A 22,389-nucleotide genomic window follows, 5' to 3' on the forward strand; every position below is an offset into this window, starting at 1 on the left:
AATGGATATACCGCCAACCAGTCATCCAGTTTTAACAGTAAACCCTTCCATTTACATGCTAGATTCCACTTAGCAATGTTCCCAAACCCAACACAGGGAAAGTGTCAGTGGGTGTGCTCTTTATTTCCACACAAGCTGGAAAAGATAGCTTCTCTGCCCTCATATTAGATACTCATAAAGTTCATGTTCCAGAATTCATCTAGGACTCTTGTATTTTTAGCCACAGTCACTATCCTCTGGCACTAGAAAAGCAACAGTAAGAAGACACTATGCCTTGGGATCATTCTGTGTATTAGATACAGCACGCCGTATTGTGATCATCCATCTCCCCAGCTAGTCTGGGAACTCCTCAAGGACAGGGACTAGCTAATAGTAGGCATTCAATTAAGAACTGACACACAAATGAATTAATTAACCCACCGAATTTTTCTCCATAGTTCTAACCTATTATAACAGACTTTAAAAACACATCAATTGCTGCTGTTTTTCATTCTAAAGGATGACAGCACGAAGACTATTCAACTGGCTTCTCACAAATATGAAATCCGTGATCCTACCTGTATAGGCACACAAAGTCACACATCAGAATCAGAGACAAGCAAATTTAAGCATAAATTTTTAAATAAATACTTTTCTATTATCAAGATTTGCTGAGTGATAGTGCCAGTTTAGAGTATACATACACATACACACACATAGCTTGGAAAGAAACATTGTAACCCAAACATATTATGGGGAAAAACCTTTTTGCAAAACTCTAAGAACTCAGTTTAAGCTTCACCACCTCCAAACAAATACATAGTTGACCCTGGACAAGGCAGGCTTGCTCAGGTCAGTTCTTTGAGACAGGGTCCACCATCCGACCAGGTAGAATGTGGAGAGTGGCATGATCTCATTTCCAGCCTCCCACCTCCTGGGTTCAAGCGATTCTCGCGCTTCAGCCTCCCAAGTAGTTGGGATTACAGGCACCCCCACACCACTCCGGCTAATTTTTGTTTTTTTTTTTTTTTTTTTTTTAGAGACAGGGTTTCACCATGTTGGCCAGGCTGGTCTTGAACTCCTGACCTCAGGTGATCTGCCTGCCTCAGCCTCCCAAACTGCTAGGATTACAGGAGTGAGCCCACGTGTCTGGCCAATATGTGGATTTTTTAAAAGTAAAAGTCACACCTTCCTCTCCTGCCTCCCTTCCACCTCTTCCACCTCTGCTACATCTGAGACAGCAAGACCAACTCCTCCTCTTCTTCCTCAGCGTGAAGATGATGAGGATGAAGGCCTTTAGGATGATCTACTTCCACTTAATGAACAGCACATATATTTTCTCTTCCTTATGATTTTCTTAATAACTTTCCCTTCCTTAATTATTGTAAGAATACAGTAATTTATATAAAATATAATATATGCAACATACAAATATGTGTTAGTCAACTGTTTATGTTACAGGTAAGGCTTCCAGCAAACAGTAGGCTATGGATTAGTAAAGTTTTTGTGGGGTTTTCTTTTTGTTTTGCTTTGTTTTGTTTTTGAGATGGGATTTCGCTCTTGTCGCCCAGGCTGGAGTGCAGTAGCACAATCTTGGCTCACTGCAACCTCCACCTCCTGGGTTCAAGCAATTCTCCTGCCTCAGCCTCCCAAGTAGCTGGGATTACAGGCATGCCACGCCACCACGCCCGGCTAATTTTTGTATTTTTAGTTAGAGACGGGTTTCTCCATGTTGCTCAGGCTGGTCTCAAACCCCTGACAACCAGACTCAAACTCCTGACCCACCTTGGCCTCCCAAAGTGCTGGGATTACAGGCATGAGCCACCACACCTGGCCATAGTTGAGTTTTTGAGGAGTCAAAGTTATATGCGGATTTTCAACTGTGTGGGGGTACCAGTACCCTTAAACCCACATTGTTCAAGGGCCAACTGTATAAATATGCAGTGGCCTGGCCAGGGCTGAAATATAACAGACAAAACAGACAAAACTGAAAGAGAAATTTTTCTTTAAAAAGAAAAAGATCACACTGTTAAATCCAAAAGTAAATAATCATTTACATCAAAGTCTAATACTCCGGGCAGGTAATTCTTGGGCCTGGGCTACTGAGGCGTGCTTGAGAACAACAGAACACACAGAATCTCCCAAAGCAGCCTCCTTGCTAAAGCCTCTCCAGCAGTCATCCTCTCGTGCCCAGGTTACAAATGCTATGCTTGGTGCAGAAGAGAGTCGACTTCACTGATTAAAAGCACTAATGATACTAAGATTTGTATAGAGAAATGCAAATGTATAGCAGTCCAGATTGACAGTTAGTGAGCATGGGAACTTCCAAAGTCAGTCCCTCCTCCCCTATGGTGTGAGAGTATGTGGGTTTGGGGGACAGGGGTCGGTGGGGGAGTCTTTTCTTGATGAGAAGAAGAAAGTGCAGAGGACTAGTGCCGCAGAGAGCTACCCTTTCTGGAATCCATAGAGGGTCTGGCCTTTTATCCCCAGGCCCAGGCCCAACTCAAGCCTGGGGGCCCGGGTTTTGTCATGGGCACCTCCAGCTGCCGTGCCCTGACTGCTCCACACGAGCAGAGAGAGACAGGAGGCAGGCCCCTCTGACACCTACTTAACTGAGGCAGATGGAGAGGGGAGCATGGGGGATGCCTTTACTTCCCCCTCAGGAGGCGCCCAGCAGGAGTCCACAGAGCCAGCAGCTCCAAAATCGGATTTCCACACATCCTCCCACCCCAGAGCACGGCTTACCCCTCTGGCAGAAGGAAACAGAGCCTTAAGCAAGTGTGGCTCTGGTGTATGAGGGGCTTTTAGAAGACCTGAAGAAGCCTTCTTACACGATTCTGCACTTTTTTCAAATCTCTAGAGAAGTAGCCAAAATGGGACACAGTTCTTCATTCACTGACCCAAAGGGGGCAAGGGTGTTACTTTAAGGCGGACACAGTCTGTGTCTGCAAGATGTCCTGAGCTACAGACACATACTTTATTAATAATCTTACATACACAAAATGTCCAAGAGAAAGTCTAACAGGCTAATTTCTGACAGCTCCAGATAACAGCAGAAGGCACTGAAGCCACACTGACTCTCTGGCTTCCACAAACTACTCAGAAGAGATGGTCCCCTTTCCCACCCAAGGGATGTGATACAAATAAATAAATACAATTATCTGCAGAACTTACAGTGCAAGAACAACACTGTGAAGTCCTTCTCCCCAAATGCAGTGACTTGTGGGAAACAGATAGGAAAATGAAATGAACAGCTGGAAGATTTAATTACGGAAGAGTAACGCAGAAGCTGACATTGCTTCAGAGAATGAGCCAACAGCCCAAGCCTTCTCCCTTACCTTAAGATACAGAAGCAGCTCTTCGCTCCTGAAGATAAGCGGCAGAACCCGAATCTCTGTTTGCTGTCAATGTCAGTGAGCACGAACGTGAAGTTCTGGCCAACTTGACTAACTGTGAGGCTGCAGCAAAGGCAGAACAAAGGGGAAAATGAATGTGCAGTAAGTTTCTTGATAAAGTATCTAATCACAATGAGTCGTTGAACTTATAACATTTCCTCTCTCAGTGGAACTCTTAAAATTTACACACTTCAAGGGAACAGACTGTAAGCTAGTTAAAAAAAAAAAAAAAAAAAAAAAGAAAGACAGCTGGCAGCCCATTCTAGTGACCACCTCAGAAATCAAATAATCAGAGCTATCATACCTTCTCCTTATTGAGTTCAGTCTCTGAGGCAGCTCTGTTAGTCAGTGCATCAATCCCGAAAGGTGCCCTCTATTAACCTCATTTTGCTGATGAAGAAATAGTCTAGAGAGGCATTGCCTAAGGTCAGCTGATCAGTGGCAAAAAGCTGGATTTTAACCCTTGCTCTGATTCCACAGGCCACTCTACCAGCTTGCTGCTAACAATCCTCACCTGAGAATTTCCCTAGTTCAGATAATAAGAGTGCCTGCCAGAGCAGAAGGTAAATGTTACTATGTGCCAGCCACAAAGTTAGACATCATATATGCGTAGACCATCTCCCTGACTCTCATGACAACCACAAAATTTAGAGGATGTTCCCATTTTACAGAAAAGGAAACTAAGGACCAGAATAGGTGGTAACTGAATCACATTCACACAGCTACAAAGGGTAGGAGCTGAAATTCAAACTGTTAAGAGGGCATGCTTAGGTGTTACTTTCCTAAATTCCTATATCTTTCATAATTTCTGAATTTATGAGAAACATATTTCCTATTTTAGCGGACAGAAATAACCAAAATGTCTAGCATTGCATGGTGCTTTCTAAGAAATGGAAACAACATTTTAAAGAAACACATTTAAGGAAAAAAGCTAAAAATGTATCAATACAAAAATTTTAAAACCACACATAAGCGCAACATTCAAACATCTATTTTTAAAAAGTTTAAAAACATAATACTAATCAGATTACAGAAACTCTGTTTTGTTTTGAGATGGAGTCTCACTCTGTTGCCAGGCTGGAGTGCAGTGGTGTGATCTCGGCTCACTGCAACCTCTGCCTCCCGGGTTCACACAATTCTCCTGCCTCAGCCTGCTGAGTAGCTGGGACTACAGGCGCCCGCCTCCACGCCCGGCTAATTTTTAGTATTTTTAGTAGAGACGGGGTTTCACCATGTTAGCCAGGCTGGTCTCGATCTCCTGACCTCATGATCCACCTGCCTCAGCCTCCTAAAGTGCTGGGATTACAGGCATGAGCCACCGCGCGCAGCCACACTCTTTTTTTAAAATTGTAAAATGTCTAAAAATCCAGTTTTTAAAATCAGTTTACCAGTTAGCTCGGATTTCATTCCATTTTAAAAATCTAAACATCCCACTTCCGTCATAGTTATGGCGGCTAACTACATAGTTATGGCACCTCCCTGCCCAGCTGTTGCTGCTAGAGCTTGTAGACAAAAGAATTCACATTGTGGTGAAGAGCAATAAAGAAATTGTGGGTACTCTTCTAGGACTTGATGACTTTGTCAGTATGGACTGGAAGAGGTCACTGAGTTTGAAATCACACCAGAGGGAAGAAGTATTATTGTTGTTATTATTATTATTATTACTTTGAGACACAGTCTTGTTCTGTCACCCAGGCTGGGGTACAGTGGCACAATATTGGCTCACTGCAACCTCTGCCTCCCGGGTTCAAGTGATTGTCATGTCTCAGCCTCCTGAGTAGCTGGGATTTCAAGTGTGCACCAACACACCCAGCTAATTTTTGTATTTTTAGTAGAGAAAAGGTTTTGCTGTCTTGGCCAGGCTGGTCTCATGCTCCTGGCCTCAAGTGATCCGCTTGCCTCAGCCTCCCAAAGTGCTGGGATTACAGGCATGAGCCACCACACCTGGCCAGGAAGAAGTATAATTAAATCAGAGCAGATTTTGCTAAGTGGAAATAATATAATAATGCTGGTTCCTGTCAGAGAAGAACCTGAAGAGTGAATGGGTTACCCTACCTTATGCTAGATTCAGTTTTGTCTTATAACGGCAACAAAATAGAATGTGCTTTTTACCTTTAAATGTTTAGATCCCATAAAGCTAAATTTCGCATTAAAGGGAAATGCTTTGAAGATGTATATCCATTTTTGTAAGTAACGGTAATTACCTCAGAAAAAGAAGAGTTTTTTCTCTGAAGATTAAAATAAAGGTATTTTTGGTTAAAAAATCCAAATTCTAATACCTGAATTTATATTAACATAATATGCTAGAATTCAACACTGAGTTATTCAAAGGAACTCATCAACTCATATTGTATTTTACAAAGCATATTCAAATTGGTAAAATAGTCAAATCTATGCTATAAGCTATTACTTTATAAATTATCAGAAGAAATTTAAAAATAATGGTTTACCACCAAGCTTTTTCCAAAGGCAGAATTCTTATTGAGTCTTTGGGTATGATATGAATTAAGTTTTCAAAGATAGGGTAGACTTTCTAAAACTCCCTTATACAGCCACATAAATAATTAAAATTAAAGAATTTTCAAGGTATTCCAATACAAAGGCCAATGGACTCTGCCTGATCATATTTAAGGAGACAACTCCATCCCTTAGAGAGTGGTTAGAGAGTACAAGAAAATAATTCAGAAAGAAAAAGTGTTCCACTCTCCTTATTTAACTAGGAAGGTGAACAAAAACAAGGTGGCAATTTAAAAGCAACGTGGTCATAAAGCAGGTGTAAGTAATGCTATCCCTCCACCTTCCACAGCCAGGAGAAGAAACACATTTCTATAAAAGTTATAGGGCCGTCAAGGGGACACCAAACGCTACCTTCTTATGGCTGTTATGTTTTATCTATAAAGCTTGGATACTGTGTTACTATGGTGATTTAATACTATGTTTTAAAGGGGGATTATATGATTAATTTTAACAAGGTTGAGAACTGAAGATGTGTGAGAAACAGCATTCTAGCTCACATAATTAAAGTGATTGGGGAGAAAAGTGGGCCTCAATGGGGGAGGGGAAATCCTGTTTTATTAAAATATTTAAAGCAACAGGTCTGGACGAGTCTAAGTTACAAATAAGGTTTGCTTTTAAGAAACACTACTACGTGATCATACAAAACATGAGTGTTCAGTGTTTTAACTCAGGTTTTGATTTCACTTCTAGAATGTTTAAAATGAATACTCTCTAAGTATCATCCTAGAAAGGAAGGGTATTGATAGGACTGGATGAAAAGAAAACACCCAGGAATCTCCAGGAAAAAGACAGAGAATGAGCACACCTGACTTGTGAATTGTGTGTCATTAATTTCCTACTCTCTTTCTGCTCCTATTAAAAATGCTGGAAATGTGTTTAGTTACCCCACAGGCTCAGTGAAAGAATCATTACTCATTTACCTGGTGCAAATCCCAACCTAATCACTGACTACAGTTAGCCAGTTACTTAAAACCTTTAAGCATCTGAGTTTCTTCACCTGGAAGAACAATGAGACACTACCATCCAACCCAAAGGATGTTTTGACAATAAATGGAAATGAATTTAGTATAAAGGCCAGTCCAGAGTAGGAACAATTAAAAAGAGGGATGCAAGCTGTTGCCAACTGTGAAAACTAAAACTCACATTAAAAACTAGGCTTAGAATCTTCCTGATTCAGCTTTATAATACCTGTGAATAGAGGAAGAAGTCTGCTTTCTCTCTCTCGTCTGTTGCATATTTTTCAGGAAAGAGTAGTCCTCTGGGTGACCAAGTGACTGATGCTTGCATTACAGTGAAAAAGATTCTTTTGGGGTGCCACAAGCTTACTTATTCCCAATTGATTCACTTTTTCAATTCGTGGTGAAGTAGAAGTCAACAAAAGCCCAAAACCAGTAGGCTCTAAAAGATTGTTTCCTTGGACAATTTCCAATAAACTAAAGGTCTGGCAAGGGAAGTCAAACAGGGTAACTTAAAGGGTTCTAAATCTCCAAGGAATTTATCATTCTCTCTCTCCTACTTGCTGGGGTAGTCTATGGGAGTGTTCACTATTTCTCCATACAAATGACCTTGGGGAAAGGGTCTGCTTCCTTAAAGTCTGCAGTTTTGTGTTTACCTCAGCATCCACAATTTCCACAGGAATCAGAGATTTCAGGATGATAAAAGCTAGGAGAAACCGTCTCACCCAATTCTCATGTTTCACAGATAGGAAAACTGTTATTTAGGGTTTACTTTCATTTTGTTTTCCAAGGTAATCAGGACTAAGACAAAAATCCAAGCCAACTTCTGGTTCAAAGTCCTTTCCATTCTGCCACGCTGCACTAAACACAATGAAAATCCTCCCTGGGAAGCTTTCAACTTGGTTTAAGGAACTAAGGTATGCGAGGAATTCAGATAGTTGTCTTAACAAAAAAACATATTTTTCACTAAGCCAGGGAGACCACATTTGAAAATCTCCAGAAATGAACCCAGGAGACCAGGGCCAAGACCAGCCTTAGCTATGCTTCTTGTAGCTTCCCGTGCCTAGGTGAATATGGAAAAACAAGTGAGGAAAGCAATGACTATTCAAGCCACAGACCTAAATCTTCATGCTGCCTTTTAAATGCCTATCCGCCATTCAGAGCCTCTCCAGTAGCATTTTCCTTAATCTTGAAGTTGTTTACAGGGCCAGTGCATGAATGTTATGAAGCATGGGGATGGACAGTTTGATTCTAGTCTCCCAGTGAGAAACAAACTTTTACATGTGAGCTTCACTTTAAGTTTCATTATCCATTTTGCAAATTGAGCTACAACTACACTGGGCACTGTAACGAGTGCTGGATATATAACACTGAACAATATAGACAGGAACCCTTGCCTATGTAGGCTTTCTGTCTAGTTAGAGAGAAATAATAAACAAGTATACCACAAAACATACAGCTTGTAATAGCAATATTACAAAATCAAAGAAGGAACAAAGATAGAAGAAAATGGAAGGGAAGGAAAGGCCCTACTGAGATAATGTGGTCAGAGGCAGCTTCTCAGGGATGGCAACAATATTGACCAAAGGATGAAATGGAGCAGCCACTCAAGAAACAGGGCACTGGGTTGTTTCAGGCAGAGAAAAGAGCTAGGCAGAGATTCTGGGGTCTGGAAAGAGCTAGTTATGATCAAGGAACCAAAAGGACAGGAGTCCTGCTAAAGCACAGGAGATAAACGGGGAAGTGGCATCACACGAAGTTGCTAGATAAAGCAAGCTCCAGATCACACAGAGAGTCCCACAGGTCGTGGTAAAGAATTCGGATTTTTTTTTTTTTTTTTTTTGGCAGTCGGGGGAGGTAATAGAATGCCATTGAATGACTTTGATCAAGAGAAAAAACTCTGGTTTATAGCTTCAAATATTTGATCGGACATACACAGAGAGCAGTTTGGAAGAAGGTCTAAGTAGGAGTGGAGAAAATAATCTGGAAGCGATTGCAGTAGTCCAGGTGAGACTGGATGGTGGCTCAACTCATGTAAGGAGAGTAGAGATGGAGAGGGATGGATAGTTTAAGCTATAGTTAGCAGATATGAATGACAGGCTTGCAGATGGACTGGGAATTGGGGAGCAAAAAGGCAGAATATTACCATTTGAAGATAGGAAAGACTAACAAGTTTGGGGGAAGATCCAAGAGTTCCATTTGGGATATGTTAAGTCTGAGAAGCCTGTAAAACATCTAAATAGAAATGTCAAGTACAGAGTTGAACACACTAGTTAGGAAATCAGAGGAAACGTTTGGATTGAAGCTATAAATTTGGAAGTCATCTACACACAGATGGTATTTAACACCATGGTAAAGACTGGGATCACTTAGGGAGGGAGTTCAGAGAAACAAAAGAGGATCCAGGACTAATTTATAGGAACACCAATTTAGAAGATGGGTGGAGAAGAGACCAAAGAAAGGAGAATAGCCAGGCAGAACAAACGAGAGAGTGGTCAACTGTATCAAAGATGAAAAGAGGAAAAAACAATGTCTACTGAATTAAGCAATATGGAGATTTTAGATGACCTTGATAAAAACAGCTCTAGTTGAATGACAGAAGCAGAAGACAAGCTGAAGAAGGCTGAGGGATAAGTTGAAGTGTGTAGATAACTCGTTCAAAAAATAGAGAATCAGAAAGCTACTGAGTGGTGGTTATTATTTTTAGGATGAATACCAGAACTTGTTTTTAAGCTGTTGGAAATGATTCAGCAGAGATTTATGATGCAGGACAGAAGAGAAAACATTAAGGCCTGGACCTTACATCAGAATCCCAGACATGTTACTCAGCAGTTACGTGGGCATAGACAAGTTACTGTATTTCTCCGATCTCATTTGTAAATCATCAGAATAATCACCATCACTTTGCAGAGTGGTTTTAGATTAGAGATAATGTATATAAGATAACTAGCATATAGTAGGTACATGACAAAAATGATCATTACTACTGTCATGCAATTATAAAATTCAAGAGATGGAACTGAAGCATTTTGTCCCCCTCTAGTTATTATAGCTTACTGACAATTATCTGTTGTCCATGGAGGGGCACCTAACAGTCACTTCTCCTTTCCTTCAGTGCGTATGAGGCATGGGGCAGGAAAGAAGCTTCATCAAACTACCACATCTCCCAGCCTTTAGTTCCATGAGCCTCAAAGCTTCCTTCTACAAACATACCTTATATCTGCCTAGGCCTCAAGTTTCTCACCTTCTCTGCTGAAAGATCCAAGTGCTGAGAATGACATGGACCCAAAATATGAGGGGACCAACAGTAAGTGACACACCTTGAGACAGCAGGCAATGCCTACATGCTGGAGAAGCTCACCAGACGATCCTAAGAACAGAGCTCTGTCCATTCCCTCTATATGAGCCTGACAAAGTCAACATGAAGCATAACTGTAGAATTAAAAAGTATCAAAAGCAGAAGGAACAGCAGAGATCGATGGAATCCAATTCCCTCATTTTATCCATGAAGAAATGAAGAACCTCAGGGGAGAAGTCACTTGCCTCATAGCACAGAGCAGGGCAGTGGTAAAACCAAAACTAAAACACAGATCTCCTGGTTGCTGCCCACAACACTCTGTCCACTAAGGCCCAACTGCTTGGTTGTCATCAACTCCGTAGAAAATATTCATGGGGCACAGCTGAACTTATAGTGTAGGCTAAACAAAGGGTCTTCATGGGCCCAGTGGGTTCAGGTTTGGAAAGGAGAGCAGGGTGAATCTGCAGAGGAGAGGTCTGGGAAGATAAGATACTAATGCACTGGTCCTATGTCTGTGTGGGTTTCATTTTCTTCTTTCTCTCAATTTCCTACTTCTCTACAATAAATATATATTGCTTTATTGCTTTTGAAATGAAATCATTTGTTAGGTTACTTATGGATCTTATGGAGGCAGTATGGTAAAACAGGGAAAGTATGGTGGAATTGGAGGTCAGACAAATAAGGGTTCTGCAAGCAGCTATACCACTAACTGGTAGTGGGACCTTGGGTAGTTATCAAGCCTATCTGAGCCTCTGTTTCCTCCTGTGTGGCATGAGGATAATGGTAACCTTGCAAATTTGTAACCTTTTATTACAGGAACATAGGGCAATGCCTGGCACAAAACAGATACCCAATAAAATGGTAAGTAGCGTTTGAGCCACATTTGCATCTGGGGTTACATACTGACCATTAAATGATGCCTCTGGCCCTGAAAAGATTATTTCATTGCATTTCACTATCGTGTCATTTGTGTGTGCCAGTATAATTTACAGGAAAACGGAATGGTAGCTGACTTTCCGGGTTTGGAAAGAGAATAAACACAAAAATGGAAGAGAATAGCTTTTCCATCATCCAATGCACCTCTCAAGTGCTTTGACTAACTGAAGCTGGTTGTCAGCTATCAAGGGCAAGCAAGTAGCAAACACGATATGGAATGGTACAAGTCTTTTTTTTAAGAGACTACTTTTATTAGTAATAATGAGTTTTTGAGATTGATAGAGGAATCTCCACACTGACACACTTCACTACTCCCTCTCACCAACAGCTTCATATACACTCTAGGGTAGAAATAATTCTGGATTAGGAATAAGAGTACCGGCGCCTTTCCCAGCCCTGTAAATTACATAGTTGTGACCATAAGCAAGCCATTTCACCTCTGTGGATCATGGTTTTCCTTCTATAAAATGGGGAGTTTGAACCAGATGAATTTCAGTTTTAAAATCCTGTGGTCTTGTTCCCACACATTTTCAAGGCCACCTGTGGCCAGAGCCCAGGTTCTCACAGTCACCCTCTCCCCAGAAGGCTTCATCTGCTCTGGCTGAACAAGCTCTAGGCTCACACGGGGCTTCTCCTCTACTTTGCTCTTCAGTGTTGATGGGGTGTTAGGCTCTCCCTCCCACTTGCCCACTTCTTGCTGTCCTGGCAGACTCAACACAAGTCTCCCCCACCATAAGAAGTTTTCTCTGACCATTTTGGTCTTCTCTAACCTCACTATCCTTTGGGTGGATACTGTTTAAAATGTCTTTATAATTCCTGGACTAGACTGAGAGGGCAGGGCTCCAAGTCTGAGACCATTTCCATTATCCCCCATATTACCCAACACAATGGTCTACATTCTGAACCTTCTTTTGCCCTTTTGTAAAAAACATACCACCATCTAGCTCTAGAGCTTCTGGGAAGAATAAATGAGACAGTGATGTGGCAGCACCCAGCACTTTGACTAGAATCGATAAGGAAATCAAATCCTTGTTTCCTTCCTTTCCTCCCTCTCTATATATTTGGTGACTGGTCTTCCCCACAAGGTGGTCTACTGGGAGATGGAAATCTCTTCCCCACAAGGTATTTGTCTGGGAGATGGAAATCTAGGTTGTGCTAAGAGAACCTTGGCCTAGTCCTGATTTCTCCGCAGCTTAGGATTTTGTTCAAATGAAGATAATGGCACCTGCTCTCATCTCTTATGATAGAAGGATAAAATGAGATAATATATGAGGAAGCACATTCTTTTGAAAAGCTACTGGCTTTATTATTTTTCCTAAGTCCTAGTTTCAAAAAGAAAAATCTTAAAAACAACACACGAGACAGCAAGATGTCAATGTTAACGGGTGATTTGATGATGACTGTGAAAATCCCACTCTTGATATAGACTAGAAATGTCAGCAAGTTTTATGACTGTTCCTTGGGGTAGAAAAGCACAGATACTGAAAAGATCAGGAAGCTTTCTTTTTTGAACGCAATCACCTGGGGCATTACTTGTTTCCCAGGCTGGCATATTTTCTAAGTCAAACAATATCATAAACACATCTAGGGGGCTTTGTGGGCCTCAGAATCTGGGGATATCCATTTGACAGTGCTAATTGCAAACTAATAAAAAAAAATTAAGACATTGAAACCTTTATATTTCTTATATATGAACTTTATTCGTTATTATTTTCTCTTCTGTATTAAAGTATACCAAGGTTAGAGGTAAGGGAACAGAAAGAAAATATATAGTCCCCAAATAAAATGATTTTTTGGTATCAATAAAAGTTATCAACACCCATAGGGTATATAATATAATACAATGTAAGAAAGAACTATTGTACAGGGTAATGAATGAAATATCCAAAAAGAAACATTTCTGTCCTCAAATCCTTTTGTAAAAAAGAAAAGAAAAAGGAACATGATTAGGGGAACATAATTTGGAGAGAAGGATTCTGGAAGAAAAATATATTTCTAACAACAACAAAAAGGCATCAGACATTTTTGGTAACAAAAAAGATTTTAGAATTATCACTTAAGAACTCTGCTTGTCTTCCACTTCAGAATGTAATCACCCAGACAGGTAGGTAAGAAGAAGTGTGTGTGTGGTATAAGTCTGAGAAAAAGAAATTTGAGTGTGTGTGTGTGTATGCACACACACACCTGCACATGTGTGTTGGTGGGGAAGACAGAGGTTTAATCTCTATGCATTTCTTCTAATATTAGTTGACAAAGTCAATTAAGAAACTCCTATCCAAAACAAATCACCACTCTAACAAGAAGCCATGTAAAAATGTATTCTCTTATTTTTCTTTGTTAAACACCTAACTACATTTATAAAACATTTCAGCTTTATTACTTTTTATAAATATGTCTTTGTCATAATTTGTCATACATTTTATAAGTAGCTGGAGGAGATTTCAAGCATTGCTAATTCATACATATAAATGTGAAGTTTGCATTAAATATCTCTAAACAAAACCTACTTCCTTGCTATTTTTAGGAGGAATAGGCTAAAGAAGAGACAAGAGGACCCTCATTACAAAGACTGACCCTCTTAGAATTAAGGCTATTCTTTTTTGAGCATCAACCTGCTACTAAAACATTCCTGGTACCAGGATTTGCAAGGTCTGAGTCTGGAAATACTACAATGGTTGATTGGCTTAAGAAAAAATAAAATGTTAGAACCAGGGAGAGCAGTGATTAAAAGTGGCTGGCAACATTCCAGAGTTGCTTTTTAGTACCTTTTAAACTCCTTTGGCTACCAATTCTCATCTCATACCATTTTTAGGTTTATGCCAAATAAACCAGGACAGTGGTATTACAACGTGTAGAAAAGATGCAAACATCATACTACCCACATATACTCTAAATCACTGAAATCTTAAAGGCTTTGCCTTGTTTGGGTACACTAAAATACATGATAGAATCTTCCTGAAGATAAGCACAAATTTTACAGCTTTCTTGGACCATATTACGGCATTTCTTACTTACAATGTTATTTTCTATAACCTTTCTGTCAATAAAAGTAGATTTTTTAAGATGTAATGTATGTACAGTTTCACAGTTCAAATTTCCATTGAGAGAAAACTGAAGAGACAATAATCAAGTGGGCAAATAAATGAATGTAAAAAAATAATGCTTCAACTGTAATGAAAAAGAGTAGATTTTTTTGAAAATAAAATAATTGTCATTTTATTAATATAGTTAATACATTAGTTTTATAAAGTAAAAAAAACAAAGCTCTTCTAAAATTCTTATCATTAACCAGTGGCTCGTTAAAAAGAAAAAAAAAAAAAAACCCTTAGACTATTTTAATTGTCTTAGAGTTATTATATTTGTACCTACCTAAGAAACAGTTTATCACAATGTAAATACCAAGGAAATGTTTAGGTGGTTTTGTACTTTCTAATCTCAAAATCTATAGAAAATTCTGCTTTCCCCAGAGATACCATTCTTAGCCACCTAAACAAAACATAAAACACTATTTAGCAATATTTCCTGCTGGATACCTTTAAACAAGATAGGGCTAGGCTGATTTAAATTATAAGCTGAAGTCTAGGAAAAACAAAGTCTATATAATACAAAACTTTGGAATCAAATAATATTACTTGTTTAAGCCAAATATATTCATATTTAAATAACAATTAAAGAGCACCAGATTAAATACCAACCATTCTTAATCATAGTTTAAGTCTGATAACCAAAATTAAAAATTTAATGCCATACAAAATACATCTCACAAACTAACCAACGCAAAGCTCTAAGCTTTAAACTTTTTGATAGTGTCAATAAAAACCCCAGGAAGGGAGAATATTGCAACTCTCCTTGGAACACAGGTATCTTAAATCATGGTTAAACAGACAGAATGTTAAGAATGGTATGGTTTTTATTTTCTATAGCAGGTTTATTGACACTTTTTTTCTAGTAAGGTTTGAAAATCTGACACTACCTGTCCATATAGAAGGGGAAACAAAACTTGGTCAAAGTCTGTAGAACTTCCTGTGGAGAGAAAGAGAGATAATTTATACATCTAATGGGACCAATAAATCTAACATTAACCACAGCATACAATCTAGGAACTTTACCCTAAAGAAAGAGGAGACAGATGAAGAAATATGGGCTTTATCAATTACATGGGAGGAGTACCAGGCAGTCAATCATGAGAAATAATAAACATGATCAAACTTCATTAAAAATGAAAAATTAATCAAGAATCACACATGGGCAAGCAGCAGGAGCCATGCAGGAAAGCTCTGAAGGGAGGGAGGCGGTTGGGTTGCTGAGTGTTAACACCCCTCCAGGGAACATCTCCAGCCTGACCATATGGATCAGAGTGAATAACACCGAGCCACATGGGTTTGGCCTGGCAGGGCCGCTGTTGCTGGCACCGTTTTTGCCTGTTACCTAGGAACAGAGGGGGCCGGGATTAGACAACGCTTCCCAACATCAATAGGCCAAATCACAGCAGAATGGAAAGCCAACTTGAAGATAATTGTCCCTGAACAATGTCAGCTACATTTTTTAGAGTTTAAAACTTCATTTACTAACTTTACAAAGAAGTTGCCATTTTGGGCATACATTTATTTTGGAACCAAACTGTAACAATTATAAGTATATACTATTCTTATTGAAATATCATCATAATTGAACATACTCACCTGATTTTAATTTACTAAAATCTAAAGCAAACTACCAGTTTAAATGTCTTTTTTTAAAAAAAATACATATATAGGTACATAAAGCCAAGCACAGTATTCAGGATTAGGGTACACAAAGTAAGGTGACATCTTAACAACTTATTCATAAAAGACATTACCACAGAAAAAGACAGTACATGACACACAATAAACAGTGGTGTGTGACTTTCCCTAGAAGACACATTTCATATGTATAGCACATATACACATAGCTAACCACATAGACAGGTAGTTATCATTTCCTTCATAGAATTTTCCTTAGCTTGACTTAATTTAACTGCAGACTTGGACAGCCCACGGTTGGTGCTTATCATAAGTTCATAGACCAATGTTATAAATTTTAAAAAAGTATTCCTTTCATGCATTTGATTTGCTTTTTAACTATTTAAAATCCCAACTGCAAGACAAAATGAAGAACACATTTTTCAGTCATTGAGAAGCTGGTTCAAATTAAAACAAACCTGCCCACTGCAAACCCTAATCCAAGTGATAAATTAAAGATCAGTTTACAAATGTAGCACTTTTCTAACCAATAATAATGAATTATCAATGCTAACTGAATTGATGCTTCTCGCTTCATTTATTTTTAAAACCAGTTCTATCATTCAAGAAATAAACCACATCAATCTAATAACCCACTCAATGAAGCAGAAAGCACATTGACTTGCTCTGCCAGAGCATGTTCCGCCTACATAATTCAATTGAGCATATCCTATTTTTTAATATCATCTTGGACTGGTACTATGTATACCACACCACTGCTAAGGCATGCCATGAAATAAAGTAACAAATGAATAGGAAACTAAGAAGTGAAAAAGAGTGGATGAGAAGACCTCAGCATATTCTAAGAAACATTACCTATATATTAGTTAATTTTATAATGTGGCATTCAGGCATATATACTGTTTATAAACTAATCATGCTTAAACTGCAATAGGTAATACAGAATCAGAACAAAGGCAATTTTTCAGTGCATAATGTTATTATCAGGCAAAGATAGGAAAAGAGATCACATAAAACATTTAACGCCTGCAGTGCTAATTATGAAGTATAGTATAATTCACATACACAAAACCCTTATGATTTACACAGACACAAATTCCTTACAAATTTCCTTCCACTTCAAGTTTTGAATAGTAACAGAAAGCATCTCTTAACTTCAGTATATAAAATAGCCATTCTTTAAAACTCAGTATTCAGTGCTCACTCATTGCCAACATCGGCTACAAAGACAGCTATCCTTTACCCCTCAAAAGTTACAGGTGCAGAAAGCACTTCTCTACTCTATGCTGGAGTTGCACTGGCAAAAGGCCTCAAAGATTTTTGAAAGAAAGGACCCCCATGGCTATGAGAAGGCATTGTGCTCCACAGCAGAGTCAAAGGAATCTAATATGCCCAACTTATTACTCACTACAATATAGAAACTTCTTACCACTCTCTAATGTCAAGAGTAATAACCAACCTTGAACTTGTCTGTCAGATAATATTAGAACAAATATCAAAATACCCAGTGTAGGCTGAGTGTAACCACCCACCAGCTTTCCTTTTTACCCAAGCAAACAGCAATAAATCTAATTAAGCAATGGGGCGGGGGGAGGGGGGAAGAAAGGGAATATAGGCAATGTAGGCACATGTTGGTACATTACAATATGTTCCTTCATGTTTGTGATATTACAAGAGCTTGATATTCCAATTTAAGTCAAACAAGATGGTGGTGTGCCGTCAGAAGAAAAAACAAAAATGAGCATCTACTCTGTGTTCTGCATATTCACATATTATCGCAATTGGAACTGAGATATCTACTTCTTAATTTGGGAAGGGGAGGACAGGAAGAGGCAGGGAAAAACAAGCAATGTTCTCTGTAAATAAAAACTGCAATAAACCAATTTAATAAACCAATTACATAAACGCATTTTCTTAATACTGATGTTTTCCTTACACATAAACATTCATGCCTTATCCTCTTTTCCCAAAGAAAAATACAATTATTCGAATACGAAAAGTACCACTCTCTGAGAGAGGGGGCTTTAAAATCCTGATTTAAATATATTTTGAGCACCACATTCATGGCAGTGTCCCACAGTCTTTCAGTATTAACTTTATTGGGACAACAGTCATTAACCAGGTACCAACCGCTTTTTCTCTCTAGAACTTGTGTCTTTGGCTAGGGCACTTTCTTTAAAGACGGTAATTTTCTTGTTCTCTTTCCCGTTTCTCTTGCCTACACAAGCTCTTTTAGACAACCAGCGTCGGTGCAACTTCAACTACTGCCACATAAATCGGATCTTGGGGATGCAGCACAGCTGATGAAATGTAAATGACCTCATTGCTAAGGCAGGGGGTGGGGAGGACTGCGTGCCAGCTCTACAGATCAATTCCCAAGTTTATATTTTCACAAATCTTTTTATGTACAGTTTGATTTTTTAACATTTTAATGAGCAAAAAAAGTGAATCTATAGTAGCCAGTCACCACAGTTAAAGTGCAGGGCATGAACTAGATCCCAGGAGGAAACCAGTCCACCATGTCACCACTGGCTTTAGGACATTCGCCACCTGGTTCCATGTCCCCAGGTTCCAACTCTTTTCATAATCAAAACACTGCTGACATTATAAACCCCAGACGGGTTTTCTAAAATCCCTCCCAATCAATATATCCAACACATAACTTATTGGAGACAACACTGAGCTCATTGATTAAGGTGAGTTCAGTAGCAAAGTTTTCAAAATAAATGAGACAAGAATACAGCATTCAACCCCTTTGTGTCACCAGACAATTTATGAAATAGGCAATTTCCAAAAGGGCTTTTCTTCCTAACAAAATATATGATACTTCATGTGGGAAGAAATAAGAGCAGAGGGGGCAGGGAGGAAGTGTGTTAGAGAGGCAGTTGCACAAATCTTTCAGTTATGCATACATGAAGAAGCAGATTGCATAGTGCAGTAGAAAAGTAACATCTACAAAGCTCTGCCCACAAGAGATACCAAGCCTCAGAGTATGAACCAAAATATGAAATTAACACACCTAACACTGGATACACTTGCAAATGAAATTCAGAAATGAACTCGAGATTCATTTCAGTCTACTTTGGATTCACTTCATCCAATTCTAATTCTCATCTGGTCAGAAAGCCTGAATTTACTCCAATCTGGAGAAATTAGATTACATTCCATTGATACTGAGCCTAAGAATGCAGTACAGTTTTAAATGTATAATATTATCCATTATAGAATCCTATCTGGAAGCAAAACCTCGAAGACCAAATTCAATGAAGTTAACTGGGATTATTAATGAGAAGGCTAGACTAATTCACCCTGACCTTGGGGTGCTAGGTAGGGGGCTATAGGAAATCCTGCAACGACCAACATTCCAGATGTCAAATACTTTGTTTTCATTGCTTCACTGAAACCTATAAACAAAAATTAGTTTTATTTGGCAGATGAAAACACAGACATACACACCCCATAAATAAATGCCATCTGAAAGATAAAAGTGCAGGGTGATTATAGTGTCCACTGGAGTTACAGAATGTAGGGAGATGAGACATATTCGCAATAGTTAAAAGGGAAAAACATGTGTGCAGGAAAACATTTAAATAAAGAGAAGAGATAGCTTGAAAAATGAATGTATTTTAAAATATGTAAAGCCACAATTAGCCTCTTTGGGGCTTGCTGAAAGCCGATATAGCAGTTGATAATTTACCTTTGTCCAAAAACCAGAGTGAAAGAGGAAGGGGAAGGGAAACCGTGGGAGAACATTTCCTGGGTTTCTTATATCTAATTTATTTGTTCATTTCAAAATGTAGGTGTGTGATGAAAAGATCAGTGGAGCTCAAATTCCTAAAATACTCCCTATGTTTAATTTTTTTTTAATACCATAAGGGAAATGCTGACCCTCTAAGTCCTGCAACTGGGAGCAGTGCCACTTACTTGAAAGAAAAGCCTCTGATTGATGATCTTAAAACTCAAGTTGAAAGTTAAAAACAGAACACATGCAAAATCCAAACATACAAAAAAGCTAACAGAATTTCTACCTTAAGCCATTTCAAGTTAAAACCAGGGGCTCCCAGTGAAAGCTCACAAAGGTGTTAAATGCTTATGATTAAGAAGGGTAAAGCAGTTGTTCTTGGAAGCTTAATTAGCACCAAGTTCAAGAATGTTGATCAGAAGTTTCCTAAATGTGAACACAGGAAATAAAATTTTTCTCCTTCACTATAAGTGTCAAATTAAATCTAAGACCCATAGCATAATTACAACCAAATTTTTATTTTTTTTTCAGTGGGAAAAAGAAGCCTGGAATAAGGGGTTTTACAGAAAGGTCTTTCAACACCCAAACATAAAAGCCAGGTCAAATTTCTAACAAAGCTGCTCAAATGCTACAGAGTCTGCTTCCTTTCTTTGGTACATTTCAATATTTACCCCTAGTTTACTTTTTATAAACTTCAGTTAATTCTGAGTCATACCCATGTTATAATTATGCAATTTGTGTAATACCTAATATGTAGTATCAGTGTTGTAATTCAAAGATAAAATTATAATAAATTCATCATACTCTATAAACATGTATCATATAAACTGTATATCTAAATTATCAAGGACATTAAGTGCAGAAGAACGCTTTCAACAGTAAAAGAGACCCCTCTGAAACCACTTTTAAGTATACATCTTCATGTCCTTTGAAGTCTGAAGCAAAAATAATCTTATTTTTAAAACTTTTTAACAAAATTACTTTATCCTTTTGCATGTTCTTCAAACTTATCTAAAACAAAGTTATTCCATAATCATGATATTATATAACATCCTCTATTTCAAGATTCCCTTTTATTAATTTTAAATCTTACACAAAGTGGTTGAAAATGAGAGAGCTATATTTATAAGGTCAGCATGAAATGCCAATAAAATTCTTCACACATGCTACAATTCAAATACTGTACTTCCAAAATGAACAAATGATTTGGTTATGATCTCTTACAATTAGCATTCAGTGACATCAGAATTTAGTGGTAATTCCTTGGACTTAATATGATTACTCTAAAATATTTTCTCTTGCTCATTTCCTTAAGCATTTTAATTCCTGTTATCTGAACATTTATGTTATCAGTATTTCCGAAAGGAAGACGGGAGGAGGGGACACAAGTCAGAACATACCAAAGGAACAGGGGTCCCAACAGTAAAACTGCAAACATGATTTCACTGAAGAGGCAACCTGCCCTTAGGAAGATATTATTTTAAAAGAAAAGGAAAAAAAAAAGAGCACTGATAGAAATACTATTTTGTAAGCATATTAAAAGCTGTCAGCTTTTAAATATTTTAAATGCACACAAAAATGTGCACAGATGGGCAACTTTTCTGCTCACATTAGTCTAGAGAAAAATCTTTCATTATCAAGCTCAAAGTCCTTGAATTTTTTAAACTTAATTGTGCCTCTATTTCTTAGAATTCACACCCCAAGGCCAAAGCTTTCCTGCCACCAGTCCTTCAAATCTGACTTGGACATTACACGGGAGGAGGCTCCAAGCCTCCCTGAGGTCTCACTCCTTTTACAACACACGAAAAAGCAGTCGATAATGGGCCCATGCTGAATTCACTGCTCTCCACGTCTCCTCTTGGGACACAAGCCTAGCAGATGTGATAAAAACTGTGTCAGAGAAGTGGCTCTAGTTTGTGCCTTAATGACAACTTAAACCTCTAAACCAATACAACCAAAGGACTAACAGAACTGGCTGTTACCTCTCTCTCCTGCCAATCTTCAAATATCTCTGAACTAAATTAGCACCTCTACCCACAACTTCCCCTGCCACCCCACAAAATCCATTCTAATTTTAAAAGATAAATGAATTCAGCAAACACCCGTCGGTGGCATAAGTGTCTGGGTGCTGTGTGTGTGTGTCCTATAATTAAGCCCTAACACATATTTCATGTAGTTTATATTTTCTCAAGGTATGATTGAGCATTCAGATATCTTAAAGGACTGCCTGGTAAATTCCCTCTGATCACCACCCCGGTAACCGTATTAACGCATACAACTGGTAGAGTTACAGTTTCCAAAAAGTACCTGAAGGTCTAAAAATTATTTTTAAATATGTTCAAACATAGGGAAGAAAAGTGATACACTGAGTTATTGAAACATTCTAATTATTAAAATGTATACAGGAGAATGTTTTAAACCATGGGTGGCTACACTTTTAACTTGTAAGACTGCTTTGTCTTACCTAATGATATGGTACCAAAAAATAGATTTAAATGTGTACTTCTGATAACATTTTCTAAATTCTATAATTCAGCCTTCAGATGATAGGTCTTTTTACTCAGAATCTTGAAAGCCTATTCAGTCACAATTGCATACCCACTTAATCAGCAATCATTGTTCTGGGATGCAGGACTTTGTTGTCAAGACAAGCACCAAAACCTTAAAAAAATTTTTTTTTCAGAACTGGCATAAGAAAAAAGTGATCTTTGTCAGACAAGGACAAATTTATGCAAATCTTTTATAAACATTCACAAACATTTATTTAGCTTTTGAAATGTTGGCCTCATTTGAGAGCATGAAAATGAGGGGGAAGTAGGAAAACGCAAAGGACAGCTTAGAA

At 38.4% G+C, this 22,389-nt stretch overlaps 1 protein-coding gene across 12 annotated transcripts in view; it reads right to left on the reverse strand.

Moving 5' to 3' along the window:
- DENND1A (DENN domain containing 1A) overlaps window positions 1-22,389 on the reverse strand; it is a 544,832-nt gene that overhangs the window by 369,930 nt on the left and 152,513 nt on the right. For 10 of the 12 annotated variants that reach the window (XR_638101.3, XM_031654873.1, XM_031654868.1 and 7 more), the window contains 2 exons: window positions 15,055-15,104; window positions 3,318-3,437 (listed from right to left, as the gene is read on the reverse strand). Coding sequence is in view for 11 of the 12 variants with exons in the window: in XM_031654873.1 (XP_031510733.1) it covers window positions 3,318-3,437; window positions 15,055-15,104 (170 nt within the window). In the remaining variant the exon portion in view is untranslated. The remainder of the gene's footprint in view (window positions 1-3,317; window positions 3,438-15,054; window positions 15,105-22,389) is intronic. The other 2 variants (XM_031654869.1, XM_031654870.1) reach the window with 1 other exon arrangement.

The sequence above is a fragment of the Papio anubis genome, chromosome 13 (assembly GCF_008728515.1).
Source record: "Papio anubis isolate 15944 chromosome 13, Panubis1.0, whole genome shotgun sequence".
NCBI classification, from domain to species: domain Eukaryota; kingdom Metazoa; phylum Chordata; class Mammalia; order Primates; family Cercopithecidae; genus Papio; species Papio anubis.